We start from the raw sequence: 17,862 nt of genomic DNA, 5'->3' as shown, positions 1-17,862 counted from the left end.
GATTCGAGACGTGTATAAAATTTTTGAAAATGAGCAAGGATTCTTTTGCGTCTAATTTTCAACCAGCTGTGTCAATGGTTGAACAGTTGTCTCCTTGACCATATAAATTTGAACTCATTTCATACCTCCGTATGAATAATAAAAAAAAATAATATTTGGCCGCACGTTCTTCGCGTGAGCTTAAAATAGCTTATACTACTAATGGGCAGTTCATTTTTTTTGTGAAAACGGTTACACCTGATATTTGTACAGAAGTTTCGATATCTACGACCCGTCTAGGCATATCTACGCATCGGCTATATTGACAACTATTCCACCACAGTTTCAACGAACACAGGTATAGAATATTTATATCCATGCCACCTAATCGCTAAGCGATAACGTTTCTTACTTAGGTGAACCAATTACAACCCAGAATAATCTTTGTCGTACATTCTGTACATATGTAAATATGAATCGCACATACCTTGTTGCCAAACGTTCTACGACTTCTAAATTCACCTGCAGGTTGATTATAATTGCGTATGAATAACATGCGTAGGTCGAATCAATTGATAGATTGATTGAAAGGTTGAAGATATTGGCAGAGATAGCGTGCAGACGACTCTGACATCGTTTGTGATCCGATTGTGCGAGAAATAAAGAGAGAATGATATTTTTTCAGATGACTGATACGTAAATACAGGTGGGAAAAAAATTGTCCAAACATGTCTATGTTTGAATACATGACTCAAAACTATTCGACGTTGATACTCACCTAGTTGACAAATAGACGAGTAATATATATTTTAATGCGGCGTATAACGCATACGCTGCAGTATACATACGTCAAGTGCAGCTGCACAATATGAAGTTGATATGAGTTTGATAACTTGCGCATAATGTCGTGAGAGAAATTTGTAAAAAGAAGAAAAAGGCAAATCTTATAATTACTATCTCGATACATTTGCAAGCCATGCAGAATATTGTAATATTGTTACTTGCTGCACTCCTTGGTTGGAGCTTCCACGTGTTTGCGAAATTAAATATATCTGTTTGACGTTGCAATGTTTTTGTATACACGATACGTACATTCGAATGATACAGTATCGCTATACGTCAACACGAATGTATAATATAAGGTGTAAAGTTCATAGTATCTTTTCACGACTTATTATGCACTTGATTTCGCGTGGCTACGATCGCGTACATAAATTATCCTCTGAGAGATACGAAGAACGAGATTTGCTCAAGAGTTTCTTTCGATGTATGTAAAAATATCATTATATTGCAGACCGAGGTTCCGACATAACATATTCGTTCGTTATTAGAACAAACTAAAACTAAGCAGTATATTCTTTGCATTTCGTAGCAAGCGTCTGATTCTGTTGACACGCTGCAAAATTATTCGGTCTTATTCGTGTTAAGTCTATACAGAAAAAAGGGCGAAAACAGTTGTGGAAATGTAAATTTTGGTTCACCTGAGGTCTACATATATGTATTATAGTTCTGTAAATGGTATGTTTCAGAGAATCGGAATTGGAACTACGTTTCACTTTGCCTGATTTGCACCTTCGTCAATCGATACCATACACCTCGCCACCCTTGCGGTAATCGGCATTAGCGTAGACCGTGCCGTTTACACGTACAATTGCACACACGACACTTCCGCGGTCGCGGTACCTTGATGTCTCGTGTCCCATGGCATGCAGGCCGTCGACCAGAGACTTGGGAACACCGTACTCGTAGGATACCTCCATAGGAATGAGCTGGTGATGGATCCGCGCCGCGTCAACTGCCTCTTTAATCGTCTCTTTGATCCACAGGTGCCTCGCGATCACCTGCACCGTCAAGAACATCTGACTCAACGTTTACATCCCAATGACAACCTCATGCGATACCCTAGAGGAAGTTTCCCGCGTATCTGAATAAGAAGTTCGGACTCACGTATGCAACCGCTGTGGTGATTTTTGTCCCGCCTGCAGCTCCCACCACCATTCGAACGTCGCCATGCGCGTCGACGATTATGCTAGGCGACATCGAAGAGAGCGGCCTTTTACCAGGCTCGATTCGGTTGTTGTGGCTAGCCGGAAGCCCGAAGTAGCTTCTTCGCGACGACACACCAAAATCGTCCATGCTGCTGCTTGTCAGGATCCCGGTTCGCTCACTTACGACACCGCTACCAAAACTGGAGAAACGGCAATGACCAGATTAGGTGAACAATGCTGGGGTGTTCGGTGGAAATTCAATTGCTCTACTAAGAGTTGCGTTGGTATAACTAAAGAATTCATTATGAACCTCAAGATGTGTGCATCTGGAAAAATAAACTTTGGCACACTGTGTCTTTGAAATCATCACCGTAAGAGCGAAGTCATATTAGACTTTTTTCTCCTTCGTTCGATTATCTAGTGGCGGATATTTTTACATTTCTTTTTTTTTAAACCGGCGAAAAGCACGTTTTTTCATGAATTAGTAACGATTATTCTGAGAGCAAAGGCGTATTGGACTATTATAATTAGAGCAATAACTTGCCATCTATCGGAATTCCCTCTGGGAAATATCCTTTTCGTTGGTTTTATAAAAATGTAAAAATAGCCGCCACTAGATGATCGTACGAGGGAGAGAAAAGTCTAATATGACTTCGCTTTTACAGTGATGGTCTCGAAGATACAACGTGCCCAAGTTAATTTTTCCAGATGCAGAAATCTTGAAGCTCAGGAATTGATTTTTGAATTTGCTGTTTATAATGTTTTTCGTCTTCCAGAATTAATCTTGTTCCTTATAGTAATTCAGTATAATCACTTACTTACTAAAGGTTGACGCTGCTCGTCACGGACACGGCGTCACCGTCAGGGGCTAATATTGCTACGTGAGCAGTACCATGATCTCCGTTGTTACCCGGCGCGTGTTCCCCATAATGACGAGGATCGTTCGAAGTTCTGTGATCATTTATTCGTCGTCTCACCTCGTCAGCAAAATTTCTGGAGGTCAGATTATGGAGTAGCTGAAAGAGCCAAGCGCTAATATTACGAAGAGTCTGTGTCGGAACCAGGACCATTGGTAACGACTTGATCCTCATATATTTACAGTTGATAAGTCAACGTAGGTGGGGTCTGCAAGTTCGGTACGCAAAGCGTACGCGTACTTAAAAGCCTCGATGATACGGTGATGGGTCGTCAAAGTCGCCTGTGGGGTCGCCATGCTTGAGGAACTGAAATCGTATCCATCGAGGACGTTGAGAATGAAGGCGAGGATCGAACCGCTTCCGGGTGGTCCAATAGTGTAAAGCGTTTCTCCAGTAGAAAGCCTCGTCGTTATCGGTGATATCCATTTGGCCCTGATACGTAAATCCTGAGGATCAGCTGTAAGTTGATCTAAAGGCTAGTCGCTAGTAACAAGTCGAATTAAATTGGTTACGTGAAATTCGTAGCCTAGAATCTCACTGCATAATTGCAACAAACCTATACATCGCGAGGTCTTCTTGATCCAAAATGCTCCCCCGTCTCCTGATGTCCTCGATAAAAAGTCTACCCAGACTTCCGTTGTAAAATTCAGTAGCGTTTGTAGCCGCGATTAGTCGCATCGTTTCGCATAACTTAGTCGGGCGAATTATGGTGCCAGGGGGCTGAAAGGCACCTGTGTTTTCGTCCACGAACCATGACCTAAGATCAGTCGCTCAGGTTCAAGAAATTCCAAGTGAACAAATAATGAGAAGGTGGTTAATTGTTCATCGATACCTCAAACTGGGATCTGTGTAGATGGCCTCGCTGTTCATGCCGAGCGAGTCGTATTGGACTTTGGTCAGATTGTAGCCGGCCTCGCAGATCTTGATACTTGGCTCGAAGAGCTCGGCCCAAGGCAGTCGGCCGAAGCGTTGATGGACGGTCCAGTATCCAGCCAATTCTCCGGGAACGGGAATAGCCAGAGGACCTGGATGTTACGGTAGTGCATCATGGTATCCGGTAAAAAATCCGTAACGAATGCAAGGACATTAAAAATGAAATATTTCCAGGACGCAAGAAAAATTCAAGGATAGTTTCCAGGACAAGCAAAATTCAAGGACATTTCCAGGACCATTGGACACCACGTTCCATAATCGTCACCAAGCATTCGTCAAACAATGCGGAGTAAGCGCGTACCAACTTTGACTTACCAATCTGCGATGCAAGAGCCGGGTGACCATTGTAAGTGTCGGAATCGGCAGCACGAGGTGCGCATTCACGGGCGTCGAGGGTTGCTGCTTGTTGGCTCGACCTTTGATATATTGTCATCAGGAAACCACCACCGAACCCCATGCTCTGCATGTTTATCAGACCGTTGCAGATCATCGCTGCTATTGCTGCGTCCACTGCCGATCCGTTTCGTTTTAGAATCGACCTATAGACAAAGAATTTTGACTAAAAGAATCTGAGAACTTTAGATGTATCCATATGCATGTATAAAATATACATATAAAGTATGGAATTAGATGAAACGGAAATGATATTTGATCCTTGAACATGCTACCTCATCTTTCGTCTTGAGAACAAAATTGCAAATACAAGTATAACGATGATATACTTCTAATGCATTCTTCTAACGAATGCTCACCTGCCTGTTACAGCACATTGCTGTCCATCGACGCAAACGGCGCCACGTCGAAAAACTCTAAGCTTACTCCACGAAGGAGGCTGTTGATCCAGTGGATCAGGAGGATGGAGTGTCGCGGTCTTTGGTGTCTGGATTAGGTGAGCTACTGAAATGGTACGGGAAAACGTAACTGTTGCGATGGTCCCGATTAGAATGACGGCAATCAAGCTTGTCAAGACGATATGATAGCTCCAGCTACAGTTGACGGATCTGCAATAAAGGCCAATACAGCTGTAGTCATAATAATTCTCTTCGCATTACCTTACTTTCGGCTCTCGGAATTAGCTGTACGCACTTATCTCGGTTTTCATCGTCGGCGTTGACAATCCGAGGAAAGTTTTCTCTGCACGAATGGACTTGGGAAACTAACGGTGACCTTTGTTCGGTTCTCCTCCGAGCGAGTTGGGAACCAGTCCCTGAACTGCCCCAAGATCCCATCCGTTACTACTTCTTTGAGTAACATGTGGATGGAGAGTACGGTAGGGTTGCACCGCACGTTTCCTTCTACAACCCTCCCTTACGCAGGCTTCGACTACATACCAGCCGATCGATAAGCGGTGGAGCACGATGTTCCCTCCTCTGTCGAGGCTTGCGCCTCGAGAAGTCACGATACCTCGAAATATCGATATAAATGTTCCAGAAGACTTGGATCTTTGGGAATAAAGTGAAAGGAGGACCAATTTTCACCTGAACGTGTAAATTGAACACCATAATGGGTGTGAAAATTATCAGACACTTGAGATAAATGGGGGCATTAAACACTTGGCAAAGTTCACTGCGACATCCCCAAAATGAAATACGTGGCTAGATTCCGTAATGGTGGAATTGTATCGGCTGCGTTCGTTCTGAATTAGTTTCCTCGACACCGAATGTATACGCCTGTTCTATCGCCAAGGTATCGCTCGAATTCGATGTAGCTAATTTCAAAGGCAAAGTGGTGCTTGTTCTCATCCTCGGTACTTTGCCACCATCGACGTACATTCAGCTCCCCCTTTTCTCCATCCTCTTACCTCACTTTTTGCTCGTCACACTTATTGCCAGAGAAAGTTGTCGACAGGAACGTGCAGATGACGGAATATTAGCTTTTCATCCAGGGTGTTGCACGTACCGTCGGCAAAGTTGGGGGATGGAGCTATGCCAAGAATATAAGAATCGAAGTATCTCTTTCACGTTCATTGTTTTGAGGACGTTACTCTTCACCGGCATCACGGTGGATCGAGTAAGCAATCATCATCAGCCGACAGAGGGACTCGACTCTCGAGTGGCCCTTTCGGACCCGTCAATCGTGTTCACGCGGAATTAGGTACATACATATTCTCTTCACTACAGGCAATCTAAGAGACGGTGACACTCGTTTTCTGCCAATCACACGTCATCAAATGGTTGTATTTATTCAGAATATCATCAGTATTTTTCTCTGTGCGTACATGATATATTTCGTTTTTATCAGTGGGATATATTGTTTTTTTTTTTTTTAATTCAACTCCAACTCTCTTTCGTTTCTACCGGCTATAGGTAGGTAAAATTCGGTGTAGGTATAACGTTGATGAACACCTCATTAATAACATGCGTATTTCTGTTGCACCCTATTGAACTCGCTCCACTGTACGATTTATCGATTAATATAAATAGGTACATAATCTCTACATTCGCGATCAGTTATCACCGTTTCTCTAAGAGTATATAGCTGTATTATTATACATATTAGGTATGATATATGTATATATACTTACGTTGACATCTATACTCCTCATTTACAGGAATATTTACAATACCCATATCACGTTACCGCTATCATGTATGTTATACATGTAACATACATAGGTATAATGTCACTTTTGCCGCAGAGTTTTAACGTGGTTATCAAGGGCCAGCCTTTTTTTTGTGTATCTAGAAAAATATATAATGTATATCTATATTGTGTATATCCCGGTTTTAGGGCACTCGCAGTTATAACGCGGAGAAAAGTCCCCCAGCTCTATAATATGGACAGTCGCAGTTCTCATGTGGTAAACACTTTGGCACGCAAATATAATTGATATTTAGGAGATCATCGGGAATAAAATCGTGCGGACAGTATGAGATCTGCAAATCTTTAGTGGTATTCCTGCACCCTTCGGCAATCACGGTAGGTGAAAATACAAAGCATACCTGTATGATATCTGAATTCTAAACGTAATTTCTCTCTATGATCCGTTTACCCAAGAGTATAACTGCACACTGTGGTTTTTGGCGATGCTCAACTATTCCTCTATCCCAACACAACTACGATACGGGTATGAAGGACTTTCCCCCAAGCTATTCTAAGATCGAATGCCAGTTCGGTATTGCGTTATGCGTATAGCATACATGTATAATACTGTTCAAGTAAGATCGTCTCGTTAATTTAAAAGTATAAAAATAGTTTCGCAAATTCGGCCAGTATGTGACGTAGGTAACCGATCGACGGTGATCTTGACTGATTTAACTCGTTTTACATCAGTTACTATGTGTCGATTGTCCAGCCTGTAATAGTTATCCGGTGATCCTCTCGGTATTGGTCAATTTTCCTTTGTATTTCAAGTCTCTTCAGGGCTCCGTTCGTCCGGTTGATCGCTGGGATCCGAGAGAGGTAGACCTTGGTCCTGATCCCGCAGGAGTGGAACCCCACTTTCGGTCCTCGCCATCGAATCCCCCAGCTGTCTACCCTCCCCGGATATGTTGGCTCGGATGCTTGGTATGCCCAGGGTGTTGCAGGAGGTGGCTGTCCGCAGAGCAGCAGGTCGCTGCTGTTCGTCCGAAGGAAGAAGAACCTCGCTCAGACACCGATGGGCGAGTAACATGGGAAAATGCGTCGTCGCCGTGGACATCGAGGGACGCCTGGAACCGGTTACGCTCGGTACCCGTGCCTGAATTTCCTGTAGTACATAGACGATGATGAAAGGAACAAGACATGTGCGTACAGGACAACTTGCCAAGAATCTACCTGATGCAGCTCCGACTCAGTAGCCTTCTTCCGAAAGTAGTTTCGCACCGAGTGCCTTAGGGCTCTCGATTTCAACCCGTAGAGGAGACCGTTCACCGGGGCTGAACAGGCTAGCAGGGTTGCGGCAAAGGTTTCGACTTCGGCTGGCGGCTCTGGGAGTGACTGCTGACCAGTGCAAACCTTCCAAGCGATCAGCACGCAGTAGGGCAAATACATCGTGTACAATGAGCCAAGCAACTGGACCACCTGCGAAACGCGGAAGAAAAAAAGGCTGATAGGGACCATTAGCTAACGGTTTTTTTTTATTTGCAACTTTTTGCATCCCACCTCTAGTGATAACGGTTGGTAACGTTTGCTTGTTTTGCCCACTACTGTTATTTGAACGTTACCTAACGCATTTTGAAAAGTTTATTGGCAAATCGATTGATTACCTGGAAATTGCAGAAATGCCATTTATAGTCACATATAATTTTTTCGAATATATATTTTAATGGGGAAATTGAAGCTTTAGTTTCTCAACAAAATATAGTATTTTATAGCTAATATACATTAATGTTAGCTAACGCTTGCCTAAAATGCCTACTAACGTAGAGTAACGTTTGATGACGTTTCTCTGAATGGCCTGAACCCTGTTTTAGCGTTAGCTAATACTCGAATGGTACCATAGGTAGAATTATGCGATGACGAGTTGAAGAGCCTCATCTCCATTTTGCAAGGTTCAGAAGCTGGTGGTTCTTTTCGTCTTGCCTCACGTCTAAGTACGACAGAAAAACAACTAACTAACCGTGCATGTCGCTGGACTTCGCAATCGGGGTGGTCCTCCGGCGTTGCCCTGCATCCATGTTGCAGGCATCAGAGAGAAAGGGTTTCGTTGGTGAGTTATCGTCACCTGGGCACTGAGGGTGACCTGGTATATGGCGCTGGCAATGCGATGACGGTGATACCGGGCAATCCTGAGAACGCGAAGGTTGCAGGCTGTCACGAGGGCGGCTGGGAGGGCCAAACCAAGAGAAGTGTACGTGACGGCGTACCACGTGGCTTCCATCCCCCAGCCGACCGCTCCCAAGTCCGGAACACACCAACCGAGACCCGGATCATACCTTATAAACCATTATATGGAAAGACAATCGAATCATTGAAATTGGACGTAAATTAAGGGACTTTCTTAATGGCGGACCTGTACGGTGGCGCGAGGCCACAGAGGGGTGGAAGGCAGAGGAGAAGGATTCCGGACCAGGCGGTAACCAAGGCGAAAGCAACCCTCTTCGTAGATACCAAACCCGCGTAGTGAAGGGGAGCGGCTATCGCGCAATACCTGAAACGAAGTTCAATAATACTGAATCAGATGATCGTGTTTCAAAGCAATTAAGGAGGAAGAACATCAAAGGGGGATTAAGGGCGCGTGGATGGTCTGTACGTAATATACCTGTCACAGTTCAGACCAGTTACAGTCCACAAGGCGACGGGGTGGAGGAGAGCGAGTACGAATCCATGGAGGACACAGGGGACTCCGTTCGTCGATGATGCGATGAGAATGACGAGACAGAGGATGATCTCGACAGCACCGAGGTGGACCAGAAGCACAGTCGTCGCGGGCGTCGCGGCGCTTGCCGGGGTTCGAGTCTGCCTCAATTATACAGAATTAGCGGATTTTCAAGCATATATCGAAAAGTACAGACAATTACTTCACATTCCTTTTTATCTCATATTCCTTGCAACTTTGTACCTGCCGAGTCAGGATCACGATGATGACAATGTACGCGTTCAGCATCAGGCCGATCGCCGATATTACGCCGAGCTGCCATCCGCCCATTCCGCAACTCCCAAAAATCAACCACCCTCTGCGGGATCGACCTTAACGCGCGGCACCTGCAACCATATTTATTCGACTCCTAATACGGGTGTTGGTTCTTTTCAGTAGAGTATCCCATTTCGACCTCTTCCCCGAAATCCAAGGTTCTGATTTCCTACTAATGAGCTAGACTTCGTACGTATCGATCCAGTCCGTAGGGTTCTATCAATTAATATTCCTCTTATCGCGCATTCGGCTTCTGGGTATAATAGCTTCGGTTTATTTGTAATGTAATGCAGGTTGTTTAAATTCTACCGAGACGATGTACGTATAAATATGTATCTACGCATCGATAGGTACAGGCGTATATGTACGAGTATATAGCATCCTACGTGGAGTGAGTTAGCGCAATACTGACATAACTTTTAACTTCGTTACTCGAGCCTCGCTGGTTCCATTAGGCACATCGCAGGTCGAGGAGCAGCCTATCTGTGCGCAGTGTGGTTAAGGTACGAAATACACATATAACACGTGTATAACGTATGGATGCGTTACTTTTGTTAAAATATCCTGCAGCATGTAATATACCTCGTATCTATAACTACGTAAGCAACTTTTACTCCGTTCCCTATAAAGCATACAATATGAACCCAGCTATTATCGGCCTATAACTTGCACAGACACGGAGAATCTCTTCTGCCTGCATGATGCTGCCTTGAACTCGGCTGCAGGTATTTCACTTTCCTCGGCGATAAACGAGATTCCACCCCGGGTCAGGAAACCACTTCGAAACTCCTCGCGGATGATGAATTATTGGGAAAAGTGTTTTCTGCTGCTAAACCCTCGCGCAATATTGCAAATTGACTCGAATCGACTACTGGGTACCTAATGGAAGGAAATTATCGGTGTAGTAGCGGTCGATTGGAATTACTCGTTCGTTGTTCCAGCTGCGTCATATTTTAATGCAGGCTTTTCGCGAAATAAGTTCGCAGAAGGTAATGGCACGTAAGAATTTGCGGCAAAAAGTGAGGATGGAAAAAGAAACTGGGTGGGCGGCGATTGAAATTTTAACATCTTAGTTACTCGTCATCGTTGACCGATGAAACCCAGTTCATACTTTTGCTCGCAAGTTCTACTTGTGTCACACCTTGTAGTATAACAAACTGGTTATCGGTTTTCCTTTTTGTATTCTAGACGCGACCGTTTACAGGAACACGATTAGCTAAGTTCTGCAAGCGTAATGTTGTTTGATGTAGTTCTCTACACGGAGAGAAAAATCTGAGAAAAATTACCTTGCTGTTACTATAACCGTGATGTAAAAGACACCTAATGCAGTTTTTACCGTGCTGAATCAGAAAAATGCGTCCTCACATTTTAAATTTTGTGCTGCCGAAATACATAGTTTCTAAGCAAGGTAGTAATTTTTTTCATAAAAACCCATAATTTTTGTAACATGCGTCAATAAAAACTGCGTTAGGTGTCTTTTACATCACGATTAGTAACAGCAGGGTAATTTTTCTCAGATTTTTCTCTCCGTGTAGCTCCTCCGTAACCGTCCAGACATATATTAAAAAGCAATAAAAGTTACCGCGTCATGCAATTCGGTAGTATAATACAGGTACACACCAGTATACATACTGTATACTAGATAAATGTCGATCACCGAAATGTTTTATTTTTGTCTTGTCATTCTATGTCATCTATACACCGTTGTAATCTTCAAATCTCTTAGATATGCCAGATCATACATATCGCCTAAGGTATACACCGTTTACATGGTAGGGGTCTTCGGGAATATTAGGACTTCGTTGAAAAAGAAAAATAAAAACTGGTAAGATAAGAGTCTTGGTAGAATTATGCGTTCTCCTTCTATATACGACCAGTGATTCTCTCTTATACGAAATGAAATACGCGGATCATTGTATACTCCATTTACTTTTGGGTCCCGATACGCAAGGATCTGTATTTAATTATTCCACGGCAAGAAGCAATATAGAATACAACGACCGCGGAGAGTCTTATTAGTGACTTTCAGAAAAAACCAATTTCTTCTGCTCGAGTAGGCACATGTACCCGGAGGCGAATACTGCACGTGGCTCTATAAGTCTATAATAACGATACAAAAGACTTGTATGATATTATGTTCTTCTTTCTTTTTTCAGAGCTGGGTTCGCCCGGTTTCTTTGCCCCCGTAACGTCTTCCCCCCGCTGATCGTAATTTGCCAATAACGATATCACGACTCAAGGGATGTGGTGGGTAGGTAATACGAGGTACGTAAGGAGGATCCAGGGATAGCTGTGAGGTGCACACGCGGTCGACTGTGTGATATATTGATTCGCGGTACCGAATTGGACGAATCGACCCCGTCTTCTTCACCAGCCATACCAATGCCCTACTTTTATCACCGTATACATACGGATGAATGTATTTACGTATGTATAAACTCCCCCCCCCCGACAATTCTACCTGTACAATACGTGTATTATCCCTGTCGACACAGTCCTATACTAGCTTGCTTATTTATTCACCGGCTATTGCTCCTATCATTCATTTACTTATACCCTTGTCCGATAAATAACAGTATTTAATGCGGTACCTAAGCATAGGAATCGCTGTCTGATGACAAAAACAGTGAACAGCAAAAAGATGAAAGGATTTTGCTGGCCGTTGTTCATTTTCCTGGGGTTTACCACCGAACGCGATAAATTTGGCACTGAAACCTCGATGTCTGCAGTTATACAATAAAATATTTTCGGACGTGTAAACCGTACATGTGAGTATCTTCATATCAGACATTCTAGAAAATTTGTGGTTTGGAATAATCATTTTGGTATAATCGCAGTAGTTTCGAAAAGTACATTTTCACGATCAAATCATGCCTGTGTACTTCTGTTCACGTTACGATGGGATATTAAGCTTCGACTCTTTGGCTAATCACTTCCGTCGAGCTTTATCATCAGGATTTCGTGGCTGTGGCCTTGGATAATTGAAACCTGCACACGTAGGGGAATTGCTTTGTTAATGTGCGCCTGGGTCTATATTCGGATAACAAACGTATAAACGTATATATTTGGAACCCTGAAATATCGCGGATTAGTGAATAATTGATCTGCCGAGCTGGACGGGTCAGGGCTCGTATTCCTCTGCGTGGTATACATATCTCCCTGTCTAAAATAGCTAGTTAATGATAGCAGGTGAATTAATTAGCGAACTAAGGATACGATATTACTAATGGTAAATTACATATTGCAGAATTGAGTGTAAAACGACGAGAAGAACGAAGATATTCTACGCAATTTGCAGCCGGGTACCCTGTGAATCCGATCGCTCTGGAACTGGAATAAAAAGCACCCGAGTTTGTCTGACGCCCGATCGTCTGGCCAAGTCGCCCGGCTTCTCCCTTGCACATGCACCCTGGATAAGTTATATATCGCACTGCATTCAGAGCATCGCGATATCCCAGCAATGATCTTACGTGCACATGCGGTAATGTCGCGTGTTCAAATGTCCGTATGTGTTCGATAACATTTGGCTACCGCATTTGTTGTTGGTCGATGGGTATACCTATACGTCAACTTTCGCCTAACAGAATTTGGAGGCAATGCTCCCTGAATCCACTATATATATATATATATATATATATATATATATATATATATATATATATATTTAGGAAGGGAGAAGCTCACGTGCCTGTGATTGAGCACCAAAATTGTTGCGTGATTTATAAGGAATTCCCTTGGGTTCGACTTCCCAGGGGATGCTCATTCAAAAAGGGGCACCTGAGAGTGATGATCCCGTATAGGCCGATTTCCGTAGAAACAGTTATTACTTCACATATCTTAGTAACTTCTTGAAAATTTATTACAGGTATTTTCTAACTTGGGAATTCCACTAAAAAATGATTAATAAAACAGGCGACTTCAAACATCGCTGGTCTACTTCTGGTGTACGATTATTTTCAACGCTTTAATTATTGACAATAATTGCATACGATTCAGTTTTGAGCAATAGAGCTTGACAATTGAGAATTTCGCTACTGTCGTAGTAACAAAATTCAATGAAATACTTTGAATATGCAAAGTTCAGTCAAGCATCAGTATGATTGATATGAGAGCTCTAAATAAGTCTATAATGCCAATTCAAAGTTATATGTTATTGAATTCGGTTCGAAGATTGCCTTATAATTTCATCGCAATCTGACCGTATCAAAAATTTTATCATAATTCAGTTATTAAACGATATACCTTATATTAAGCTGATATCTCATATAACAAATCACACAGTGAAATATATAATAAATTACCTAATAAAGGTGAAGCTGATTTATTTCATAACTGCGTACGATTTATCACATGATTTGTTTTATGATTTTTCAAAAAATTTAAAATTTCATCATCCATTGAAGTGAACAGAAATAACAGTTGACAGTGAAGAGAAATAACACGTCGTAATTGATTCGAATTCGGACTTTGCCTCAAATCAAATGCGCGGAGGAAAAGCAGAATGTTGGGAACAAGAAATTAACAACCCAGTAGCGTCACGTACATAGTTTATACCAATTGTTAAAAATCCACGCTTTGTTTCTTGTCGTGCGTACGGTGGCTTCTTTGACGGTATACGAATAGAAGAACCGTGCAAGCCTGAGAATAGGTCGACTCGAGACACCCGGTATATGTCGAAGTGAGATATAAATTAATAAGAAGGCCTGGGGTCAGGCACTCGCTAACGTTTCAAGCAACCGCGGCAGTGTGCGTATGCGCTGTTGATCGACAATCCAAATAATAATGTCAGCAGAACCTTAGCGAATTCCCAAGGTACCGGATATAAATTTCTCATCATTTGGCAAATGTTGCCCGTATTATATCTAAATCAAATCTTTCTTCTCATAAATATATTCAGCATATAGACGACAGCAAACTTTCCGCATCGATTGAAGTTTGGCGAAACATTTTCAATTTTTAGTCAACTTTGGATCAAAACATTTGTTTTCTCATACAGCGCGAAGAGTCAACATGACATGATAAAAATATTGCTGCGATTCTTATTCAAATTTATCGGTTTGAATCAGATCATTAAAAATATAGTGATTCTGTCTAAAAATATCATCCGCTAAGTTTCTGGCTTTTCTGTTTCAATTCCAAGTCTATGTATATTGGAAAAGGAAGATAAAAAAAATCATGAAAATTACATCACTATAACAGTAAAATATACATATATAATAAGCATGCATACATACGAATCGGAACGTATAATATTATATCCTTTTCTTTGCACGTATTTTTAACTCCTCTTTACCAAAACGATATGCAAACAGTGTTTTACAATTTGAATTATTAACTTATACCGAGGTGAACACTCAACGAGACGTGGGAAATTATTATCGATAAAACTTGTAGGCGAATCGAGTTAAAGGATATGAGATTTGATGTTTGGTAAAATAGGCAGAAAGATCGCCTACCCGAGAGACGGACGCCGCGTAGCCCCGTTTCACCCTCGGCCTCGTGGAGTCGGCAGGGGCGAACCACGTTATACCACCGCCACCAGTTCTCACACAGAACAAGGGTAGGAATATACGGTAGGTACACGTGCTGCCGCCGAAGACGCGCGCATCCTTGGCTTGATAACTCGGCGATAGAAGAGGGTGCCGAGTATTTGATGTGGAAATGCGGAGTAGATTTCTTGTGCCTTTACTCAATGCGTGGCTCGACTTGTTCCCACGATAATATACGTTGGATAGAACAAGATTCTGATTTGTACAATATTGATGTAGGGTCAATTCCTCAGGTTCACAGGCGTTGTCGAAACCTCTTGGGCAAACACAGCGCAGACTGCATGCATGGCGAATAGCGCGAAAAGCGGTATTCCTGTTAGTTGGACACGTTCGGAGTGTCTTTCTTTAATATCAAGTTTATGTCGTTTGACGGTGCCAAAAATATTGATTTCGGACTTACGACCGTATCGATATCCGGGTTTAAACTTATTTCGTATTCGCTTAGAATCATACCCAGGCCTATCAGCGATTGCAATTGTCCAATCCTCTGACCTTGAAAATACAAAAACGAAGAAACTGTTATACCAAATCATTATAGAGGCGAAATTAAAAACATTCTATTAATACCAGCTGCAATAAATCCTGGACGTTTATATTTCAATATCCCAGTACGATCGATCCGTAAACCTATTTAAATGATAAATACTTACCGACACAGTATCTGGGTCCTTCTCCGAAGGGCATATACGTCATGGGTACAAGGGACTTTTTGCGCTCATCACTGAACCTGTCCGGGTCGAATTTCCAAGGTTCTGGATGATATTTAGGGTTGTAATGCAATCCGAGAAGCGGAACGTAGACCGGGGTTCCCTTTTCGATAACGAGGTCGCTGCCAGGAATCTGTGAAAGCAAACTTGGAATAATTCTTTGCGATCAGGGGACATACTTACAGTTTTTAAACTACGCTTACGTGTTACCGACGAATTCGACAATCCCATTACCTTATAGTCTCTCTCTGCAACTCTGTCTATGATTGGAGCTGGTGGGTACATCCGTAATGTTTCCGATATCACCTGGTTGAGGTATTTCATCTCTTGGAAAGCCTCCTGTGTAACACCGTGCTTCTTCAACTGGTACCAGACATCTTGACGAGCTCGTTTTTGTATTTCTGGGTTTTTTGCCAACTCGAAAAGAGTGAACGACATCGTCAGTGAGCTAGTTTCGTGGCCAGCAACGAAGAAGATTGCCGATTGTGCTAAGAGGTGATCCCCGCTAAATTCTGTAAAAATTTACTTTGTTAATACACTAGTTACAATGCTTTTACATAGCAATATTGTGTTTTTTTAATGTGAACTAGCTTATACGATAACTCACCAAAATCGGACACCTGCTCGGCATTTTTCAATTGTATAAGAGAATCGATGAGGTCTCCTCGATGCTTGCCCGATTCTTCTCGTGCATGTACAGAGGCCCAGAAAATATCTCTGAAAAATTTTTCAGATTCGCCCAGCATCGACGTTCTCAACATATCAGACAGCTCGGAAAAGAAAAACATTACGAATAACGAGAGCGTGCGACGTAGAGTTATGTCAAATAACTTGCGACCTGTGTAAAGAAATTCATTTGGTCATTGAAGACTTTCCTTGTTATAGTAAAGTTCTTGAAAGTATAAATTAGGCATTTCTGAAACATTAACATGTCCGACTTACCCCGAGTTCGAAATTCTGGTTCAGGATGCAGAAACGAGTTTGTCTGAATTCCGAAAGCTAGCGAAGAAATTATATCAGTTGTGTATTTCGAACTTGTATCTCTCATTTTCATAGCTTTCCTCGAATGACCATCAGCAGGATGTGAATCGATGTATTTCAGCATTTCTCGAGCAGTTTCAATCATCAGAGGTACCATTTTTTTCAATTTCACAGACGTTAATGTCGGCGTTATCTTAGACCTCACGTATTTCCACTTCGGATTATTCATGGAAAATAAGTTCTGAGAACCAGGGATGTCTCTTTTGGCATGTTTAGCAAAATGACGATTAGGAAATTCCTCGAAGTCTTTGATCAAGATGGTTTTTATTAGATCAGGATCTTTCACAATCAAGCACGGTCTGTGGAAAATGTGAAACCCAACAAAGGGTGTATCCTCTCCGGCCTGCTCCTGTATTTTGGCCATGATCTGAGGAGGTGACGTTTTGAAGAATACCGCATCTTTGAAATTTCCAAAAATGAAATGTGTCGGAGGCGAAGGAACTCCGCGTCTCTTCCAGTAATTCAGCTTGTATTTTGCATACGCGTAAAATATACCGACCACAATAAGAACAACGCTAAAGCTGTTGCTGAGCCAAGATAGAATTGCCGCCGTCATGACTTGATAAAGACTGAAACCACATTTAACAAATCGTGAATATGAGCAGGTCACAGGGTTGTCAATAATACAGATTATTTCTAGTAACCAAGGAGTAGGAATTACTTGCATTTTACTTATGTCATGCGAACAAAACTCATAATTCTATTTTATGACTAGTCATTCTTCACTCACACATTGATGCTGCGTAAAGAACATCAATTATTACGTAAAACATTTCTAGAGCGTTCCGCTAATTGTGTATCACTATCGCTAATGATATTTCGTAAGTCTTTTTCGAAATTACACACTTCTAAGCGCAAGAGGCAACTTTTGGCAATGAAGGAGTTACTAAAATATTGTATAATAAATTAATTGTGCGTTAGAGCTAGCAAATACTTACCGTATTTCAAAAAGCTCTATCCTGCGATGCATATTTTCCACGTGAACACATCGCTTAGCAAGTTTTATAATAAGAGCTGCATAAGCTAAACTCTAGACTCTTTAGCCTGATCTTTGCCTTGACTGCAGCAGACTTTGTCCTTGCAAGAGAAGCCAGATTGGATTATTTGTTCAATCAGTGTGACGATGGTGCCTTATCCCAGACTTAAAGTTAATTAGTGGAGGTTTCTTGGAGTTGTAGATAGTTTGCACCTTAT

General features: G+C 42.1%; 3 protein-coding genes and 1 long non-coding RNA gene across 5 annotated transcripts; 1 reads left to right on the top strand and 3 right to left on the bottom strand.

Moving 5' to 3' along the window:
- Positions 1 to 146: 146 nt before the first annotated feature.
- On the top strand, positions 147 to 12,992 carry LOC124218622 (uncharacterized). The gene is made up of 10 exons (XR_011177243.1): positions 147 to 337; positions 1,509 to 2,251; positions 2,795 to 3,343; positions 3,738 to 3,921; positions 3,992 to 4,706; positions 6,548 to 6,736; positions 7,172 to 9,244; positions 11,528 to 11,798; positions 11,968 to 12,139; positions 12,619 to 12,992. It is a non-coding gene; the product is annotated as an uncharacterized lncRNA (long non-coding RNA).
- LOC124218610 (glutathione hydrolase 1 proenzyme) lies at positions 1,450 to 7,137 on the bottom strand. 2 transcript variants are annotated; one of them, XM_046625222.2, is made up of 10 exons: positions 6,342 to 7,137; positions 4,904 to 5,966; positions 4,570 to 4,818; positions 4,133 to 4,356; positions 3,717 to 3,909; positions 3,441 to 3,641; positions 3,067 to 3,316; positions 2,790 to 2,983; positions 1,927 to 2,167; positions 1,450 to 1,838 (listed from the first exon to the last, which is right to left on the bottom strand). In XM_046625222.2, exons 2-10 carry the CDS (start codon positions 5,044 to 5,046, stop codon positions 1,557 to 1,559), a joined length of 1,977 nt encoding a protein of 658 aa, XP_046481178.1. In that variant the 5' UTR covers positions 5,047 to 5,966; positions 6,342 to 7,137; the 3' UTR covers positions 1,450 to 1,556. The 2 variants fall into 2 exon arrangements, with proteins under 2 accessions (XP_046481178.1, XP_046481185.1); XM_046625229.2 differs by having other exon boundaries at positions 1,450 to 1,820; positions 6,342 to 7,133.
- LOC124218613 (probable G-protein coupled receptor 21) lies at positions 6,016 to 10,293 on the bottom strand. The gene is made up of 6 exons (XM_046625232.2): positions 9,300 to 10,293; positions 9,000 to 9,196; positions 8,751 to 8,888; positions 8,358 to 8,673; positions 7,574 to 7,819; positions 6,016 to 7,505 (listed from the first exon to the last, which is right to left on the bottom strand). Exons 1-6 carry the CDS (start codon positions 9,384 to 9,386, stop codon positions 7,167 to 7,169), a joined length of 1,323 nt encoding a protein of 440 aa, XP_046481188.1. The 5' UTR covers positions 9,387 to 10,293; the 3' UTR covers positions 6,016 to 7,166.
- Positions 12,993 to 13,206: 214 nt separating the features above from the next.
- On the bottom strand, positions 13,207 to 17,735 carry LOC124218612 (cytochrome P450 6k1). Its single transcript, XM_046625231.2, has 6 exons — positions 17,607 to 17,735; positions 16,570 to 17,237; positions 16,235 to 16,465; positions 15,862 to 16,139; positions 15,571 to 15,760; positions 13,207 to 15,412 (listed from the first exon to the last, which is right to left on the bottom strand). The coding sequence occupies exons 1-6, from the start codon at positions 17,636 to 17,638 to the stop codon at positions 15,237 to 15,239; spliced, it is 1,575 nt and encodes a 524-aa protein (XP_046481187.1). The 5' UTR covers positions 17,639 to 17,735; the 3' UTR covers positions 13,207 to 15,236.
- Between the last annotated feature and the right edge of the window lie 127 nt (positions 17,736 to 17,862).

The sequence above is a fragment of the Neodiprion pinetum genome, chromosome 5, assembly GCF_021155775.2.
Source record: "Neodiprion pinetum isolate iyNeoPine1 chromosome 5, iyNeoPine1.2, whole genome shotgun sequence".
In the NCBI taxonomy this organism is placed as follows: Eukaryota; Metazoa; Arthropoda; class Insecta; order Hymenoptera; family Diprionidae; genus Neodiprion; species Neodiprion pinetum.
This window is presented reverse-complemented; position numbering and strand designations above follow the sequence as displayed.

What these genes read in the sequence shown, in the direction of transcription:
- LOC124218612 (XM_046625231.2), bottom strand. Translation starts at nt 17,638, where the DNA reads ATGCATCGCAGGATAGAGCTTTTTGAAATACG. An exon ending in ACCAGAATTTCGAACTCGGG is followed by an intron (nt 16,466 to 16,569) that starts GTAAGTCGGACA and finishes TTCTTTACACAG; the next exon opens with GTCGCAAGTTATTTGACATA. An exon ending in TTGCAGAGAGAGACTATAAG is followed by an intron (nt 15,761 to 15,861) that starts GTAATGGGATTG and finishes TTGCTTTCACAG; the next exon opens with ATTCCTGGCAGCGACCTCGT.
- LOC124218613 (XM_046625232.2), bottom strand. Translation starts at nt 9,386, where the DNA reads ATGGGCGGATGGCAGCTCGGCGTAATATCGGCGATCGGCCTGATGCTG. An exon ending in GGCCTCGCGCCACCGTACAG is followed by an intron (nt 8,674 to 8,750) that starts GTCCGCCATTAA and finishes ATGGTTTATAAG; the next exon opens with GTATGATCCGGGTCTCGGTT. An exon ending in GAAGTCCAGCGACATGCACG is followed by an intron (nt 7,820 to 8,357) that starts GTTAGTTAGTTG and finishes CGCGTTTCGCAG; the next exon opens with GTGGTCCAGTTGCTTGGCTC.
- LOC124218610 (XM_046625222.2), bottom strand. Translation starts at nt 5,046, where the DNA reads ATGGGATCTTGGGGCAGTTCAGGGACTGGTTCCCAACTCGCTCGGAGG. An exon ending in TACACAGATCCCAGTTTGAG is followed by an intron (nt 3,642 to 3,716) that starts GTATCGATGAAC and finishes GACTGATCTTAG; the next exon opens with GTCATGGTTCGTGGACGAAA. An exon ending in CCTACGTTGACTTATCAACT is followed by an intron (nt 2,984 to 3,066) that starts GTAAATATATGA and finishes TGGCTCTTTCAG; the next exon opens with CTACTCCATAATCTGACCTC.